This window comes from Nematolebias whitei, chromosome 2, assembly GCF_014905685.2.
Source record: "Nematolebias whitei isolate Nwh7 chromosome 2, NemWhi1, whole genome shotgun sequence".
NCBI classification, from domain to species: Eukaryota; Metazoa; Chordata; class Actinopteri; order Cyprinodontiformes; family Rivulidae; genus Nematolebias; species Nematolebias whitei.
In genome coordinates, this window is record NC_056499.1 from 22,160,182 (window position 1) to 22,166,602 (window position 6,421).

The following is a 6,421-nucleotide window of genomic DNA, read 5'->3' on the forward strand; positions in this document are numbered from 1 at the left end:
ATACCAAATTTCAGCTCAATATGGAAAAATTCAACGAGTTATAATCAAATTTTTGTTTGCTGAGGTAGCTATGGCAGCCATCTTGAATCAAAATGGTTCCAAAGGTTAATATTTTCTAAAGCTACAACTAACGATGACTCTCTGTGACTTTCAAACAAATCCAACAGTGACTTTCTAAGTTTTCTTCATGGAGCTGTCCACTCTTAGTCATGTGACCTCACAGTAGCCGTTAGTGTGAGAAGTCTTCTGTCAGGCGTTTTGTAAGGGAAACATGGTGTCTTAGTTTGCAAATTATGTCACCATGGTAACTTGAAATGCCAAAAAAAGTAGTGGCACACATCACAGTGCTGAGCCGGTCGTTTTGATATAACATTTGTGGGGGTACACGTTGCAGTTCGAGTCACATTAAAGTTGACGTAAGAGCAAGATATAAAGTTAAGAAACCCTAAGGCAGGTGGATAATAATAGGCGGCTGCCTTATACTAGGCAGTCCCCCATACATTTTTAAAATGGCCGTGATGTGGCAGTCCCCGTCAAAGTTTCTCCAGGAACTTTCTAGTTTCTTTTAACCCCGCTGCTGACCTTGGGTCAAGATGACTCATGAGGCCTCAGCTGTAGGTAATTTTGACCCAGGTTAATATCAAGAGTCAGAATTGAAACAAGAATGTTTCAACATTTGAAACAGAATGCAGGGCCAGACACCAGATTACATCACCTGGGTTTCTCAGCCCTTATTCAAACTCTAGATCTGTTGGATCTTTGAACAGTTCCCCATTCCAGATTAGGGAAATCCTGCCTTGGGTGCAGCCTCCACAGAACTGTGTCATTGGAAAACAAATATGTCCCTTATTTAGAGGTTTTCAGAAAGCAACTTTAGACACGTTTATTTTCTCTGCCTTTTAAATGTAATTGATGCTTTGGGATTGTTAAGTAATATTTTATGTGTGATTTAGTGTTTTTCCTTGGTTTTATGATTGATATGTTTTTATTATTGTGTGAATGTTTATGAAGCATTCACACTATTGTGATCCATTTTTCTTCTGTACATTTTCAGGCACATTTCTCGTCCCGCAGTTTTCAAGCTATTCAACAGATCATTCATCAAAACGTTCAGCTCTTTCAGAACAATCCTACTGTGACTTTTGGTATTGGTGCAACTTTAGCTTTTACAAATATTTAGCTTTTTCTGCCATTTTTGTTCTCATGGAAAAGGAATTGAGCTCATTTTATATCCTTCAGACCTTAAGATCTGTTTACAGCTTTATACTGCTCCTTTCACATTTTGTTCTGGATCAGCTTCTTTTAGCTATTTTAGCTGTTTTGTCCTCATTTCAGATTCTTTTTGCCACAACATTGTTATGCTTTTTCTAACTTCTTTCTGATAATTTTACTTGTTATGATCCTTTCAGCTTACCTATATTTATGCAAGTTTAATTTTTTATGCTATTTCAGCTACTATTTAGCTGTTTTATGCTAAATTTAGCTTTTTTGGCTAATTCCACATTTTTTGCACTCATTTCAACTATTTTCAGCATAATTCAGTAAAAATGTGCTCTCTCCACTTCCTTCTTGTAATTTCAGCATGGTTCTGCTTTTTGAGCTACGTTTCAGCTGTTTTTTTTGGCTAATTTCAGCATTTTTCAGAAAATTTCTATTTTTTGTGCTCATTTCTGCTTCTTTCAGACTAATTGGGCAAACATGTGTTCTTTCTGTTTTCTTCTGCTAATTTCACCTTGTTCTACCTTTGCAGCTACCTTCTCAGAAAAGTTTTAGCTAATTTCAGCTGTTTTCAGATTAATTCACGTTTTCCTTGATAATTTATGCTGCTTTCATCCAATTAACCCATCTCTGCTAATTTCAACTTGTTATGCTCGTTTCAGCTTTTTCAACTAGTTCTCAGCTTTTTCTACTATTTCAGCTACTATTTAGCTGGTTAACGCAAATTTTTCCTTTTTAGCTAATTCCACATTTTTTTTCTAATTTCAGCTCATTCCACTTTCTTCTCAGTTAAGCTTCTTTCTGCCTTTTTGGCTACTTCTTAGATGTTTTTATTTTTTAATTTCAGCTTTTTTGTTGAACTAATTTCCTATTTTTGTGCTAATTTCTGCCTATTTAAACATAACTCAGCAAATATATGTTATTTCTGCTTTCTTCTGCTAATTTAGGCTTGTTCTTTCATTTCAGCTACATTTCAGCATTTTTTAAGCTAATTTCAGCTGTTTTTCAGCAAGTTCTTCAGTAATAAGCATTCACACATATTTTCGTAGAAAATGCAACTTCTCTATTTTGTTTCAGATTGCTTTGAATGGTTTAATTTGAATGACATAATATAATGGCTGTTTTATGGGATATATTGTACAGCAGGTTGGTCATCTTGGGATGTTTAAAATGTTTTTTATAAATAAATTTGCTTTTATTGATTAGCAGCTAAAAACAGCTGTAAAATGTAAGTTTTATTGTAGATATAAGCTGTAATTAAAATGCAGTCAAAGCCATAATCATCTTGGATCAAACATGCTGATCAGTTGATCAGTATATCTCTGAGGAACTCCTGGTCATTTTTAACAATATGGAGGAATTTGTCGGCCTCAGGCTGGATGCTGGTCTGTTTTAGCCTTAAACACCACCCTACTTGGGGAAGGGCGTCCACCTGGACCAGACAGGAGGCTTCAGAGTGCTGTCCATGGTGCTGAAAGTCAACTTTAGATAGTTTGTTCATTTTGCTGTTGTTTGTTTTATTTATCCAAAGAAAGCCATCCAAGCTTAGGCTGTTTGTTGAGATGTGACCAGTAGGGGGCAGAAGCGAGCTGCCTAAGAAACCCCAAATATGAACTCTGTGTGTAAATTCAATTAGGGAGACACTCAAACCACATAACAGTTCTTATTAGGGTAATTACCTGTGTGAAGCACAGAAACAAGTCAATCAATGTTTCACCCACAAACATTTAAGAATAAGATATGGAAATAAGTGAGCTTTGAACAAAAAACATGAAAATGTAGGAAGTGGATTTAATGTGTGGGTCAGTTTACTGAGCTACCCATCAATGGAGTCTGTTTTTACTGATTTAATGAATTATTTTAAACAAGTTTTGAACACGAGATCAGTCAACGTTCTCGTTTAAATGAAGGTTTGATGAAATGATCACCCAAAGCATACCTAGCACCACCGGTCTGTGCTGGTATGATGATAACTGAAGTATAATAGTGAGTATGAGCAGCTCGGTGTCTCCAGTGCTGGAAAACATTAACAGAGATCTGGAGCTCCCTGTGTTTAAGAGGCTGCTATAAATCAGGAGGAGTGAAGGCCACGCAGACAGCAGCAGGAGCCACGGCCACAGAGCAGCTCATGGTGCACGGAGGCTACAGCTTTCCCAGGACCAGGAGGACACACACACACAACAACAGCCTCATTATCAGTCTAATCACACACACACACACCGCTGCTGCTCCCAGCTAATCATTACAAACACACAGATAACTCCACACACTCAAAACAAACCGCACACATTGGGCCTTATTCTGGAAAAAACAGCTCTGGGCTGGAAATACAGCAAATATTCACATAGCGTCATTTTTATTATTATTATTATTTTGTTGAAATCTGATTCTAAATGTGAAATTAACACATGATCATTTCTGATTTAGAGATCATGAATGATTCTATTCTACTGAATCATCTCAGCTGATTTTGTGGGAACACGAGTAAAGGCCTGAGATTAATATCAGAAGCCAGAGATCAATAAGTATTTCAAATCTATTTCAGAACACGATCACATATCTGCTTCACTTCACCGGATCAATACAATAAAACTCTTAAAATTCAAACTCCTTCTTATTGCTTTTTTTTTTGGGGGGGGGTCAACATAATTTGATCAACTAGCCAAACACTGCACCTATAAAACTTATTATTATGAATTATTTAAGACTTTTTGACACATTGAATTAACATTTGTAACTAATTTTATTAGATAATAAACAACAATAAAAAGCTGACAGAAATTATCATTAGGCACAAGTGAAGCTCTTCATATTCTCTTTATATTAAGCCAGTTTTAATAACAACAACAATAATAATAATAATAATAATAATAATAATAATAATAAAAGAGATGAGTTTTTCTTCTTTTAACACATTTTATAAGATCAAATGCAAAGAACCAATCTCCTTTAAGCTCATTTGCAAATTATATAATCTTGTTTTCAAACACGCACACGCACACAAGCAGCAGCAGCAGATGGGAAAACTTGCAAAAATAATCAATTGCGATTAACGCACACTCGCACCAACACACACACGCACACACACACTGAGTAAATCCACGCGTGTCTCCACCCCCGCAGCTCTGCAGCTGAAGCCTCACTTTTCAAAGAACCCACAAGAAGTCCACTTGTTTAGATTATTTGTGTCTTAAAGAAAAAAAGAAGAAAAAACAAAACGCGCACGTGTTATTTGTGTCGGTGTCTCCATAATTGACTCGTGCGCACCTCGGGGACAAATGAATACTGAAGTCCAGCAGTTAATTAAAGAAACTTCAGTCAAGTCAGGTTGAGTTTAGCAGCGCGCGCGTGAAGCGCACATCTCGTCTAATTTCTCCTCCTCTGACGCATTTCAATCTCTCTCTTTTTGTTTTCTCAAAATGAAAGCCAAAGCAATTTTCACCTGTTAAATAATGCATGAGCCCAACTTCAGCTGACATTTAAATCTACTTTATCACAGATAACACACGCACGCGCACGCACACACATCCTTCTATGTAATATGCCTGTTTACACCAAGGGCAACACCAAAAAATGAGCTGATCAGTTGCATCTCCACCAAAATAAACACATTCCTAACGATTGCTGGGACAAGGATCGGTTTACGCACGGACACGCGCGCGCACACACAGCAGCAGTAGTCGATATTTTGAGGTAAAATAACATGAGCAGTTGGAGCCACAATTAGTGTACAGAAAAAGAGGTGCATGTTTGGTGCTTGCTCAGCAGCACGTGAGGCGCATCTTCATTCCAAAACCTTTCAGCTGGTTCCAAATATAATGATAATAATAATAAAAAACATGGTAAAGCTTGGCCTCCCAGCATCTTTCATAAAGCTTTTCTGTTCTGCAGAAGAGTGGAGAGATTATCTCATTTTATGAGGAGCAATCATCCTGAAGGGAACACTGGTCCTGCACGCGCCCCTTACTTAAAATACGTTTTTTTGCTTTTATTAGTAAAAACAAGAGGATGAATTTGATCTGTCAGCACATTTGACCTTTCATTTGTTCAGCACAGGGTAGAAATAGAGTCAGTGTCATTGAGCATGACCCCCCCCCCCCCCTGTTTATTTACTTTGACACATTCAAGAGATGGAAGCAGTAAATAAAAATAAAAAGAGGGGCTTTACCGAGGCTGCGCTCACCTGCGAGCCTGAGCGCGCTCATGCGTTGGAACTCAGGCTCCTGCAGCCACTTCCACATGCGGCGAAACGTCTCCCTGCCGGACTTGAGCTTTGACCAGGGCTTGGGGTTCCTCAGCAAGTCCGACAGGGTCCCCTGGGACCTGCACAGGACCCGCTGGGCGAAGATGGCCTGAGGGATGCTGTAGCGCTTCAGCTCCGTGGTGATCCTCTGCGCCACCTCTTTGGTATTCACCTCCTCCATCTGTCCCCCGGAAACACCCCCTCCTCCGCCCCCACCGCCAGCCCCTTGCTGCCCCGGCCCGGAGGCCTGCTCCCGGCTGTTCCCCAGCCCCTGGCCGTGGCCCTGCGCGCCGAGGTGGGCGTGCGGGTGGTGGTGGAGGCCGTTGATTGGCACCATGCCCGCCGAGGAGCTCATGTGCTGCTCCGTGTGCCTGCCGAGCATGGCCGGGTGGTGCGCCTCGAAACCGCTGGGGGTGAGCATCTTCTCCCCGGGCATGGCGGCGCCGGGATGCGCGTACGGGGGGATGCCGGCCTGGGACGTGTGGATGCTGGCCAGCCCGGAGCCAGATAACGGGGAGAGGCTCTGGCCCATGCAGGGGTCCTTGTGGTGGTATGCGGGATACAGACTGTTCATAGGCGCCAGGCTGCGGTCCTCCCGCATCAGCGTGAAGCTGCCGCTGACGTTTCCCGGGATCCTCTGGTGCGGATGCGGGTGAGGATGGTGCGGGTGGTGATGGTGGTGGTGATGATGGGGGGGAAACTTGTCCGAAACGGTGGAGATGGGGGGCAATGGCTGCAGGGGCGTTAGGGTGGTGTATGTGGTGCTCGCACTCATGCCAGGGGGGGCTTCGCACATGCTGATGGCCGGGTGCAGGTGTCCCGGGTGGTGATAGTCTCCGCCGTCCAGCAGGGTGGCCATGCCCATGGCGCGGTGGCTCAGAGCCCGCGGGCTCGGACGGGAGTGCGGACTGTGGCCGCTCAGCAGCTCTCCGTGAGCGCTCACGGACTCATGGCTCACTC

At 42.1% G+C, this 6,421-nt stretch overlaps 1 protein-coding gene across 1 annotated transcript in view; it reads right to left on the minus strand.

The window, feature by feature from the left end:
* The window catches only part of onecut1 (one cut homeobox 1), a 7,621-nt gene that overhangs the window by 998 nt on the left and 202 nt on the right, over positions 1 to 6,421 (minus strand). The window contains exon 2 of the mRNA XM_037697555.1: positions 5,402 to 6,414. Coding sequence (XP_037553483.1) covers positions 5,402 to 6,414 — 1,013 coding nt within the window. The remainder of the gene's footprint in view (positions 1 to 5,401; positions 6,415 to 6,421) is intronic.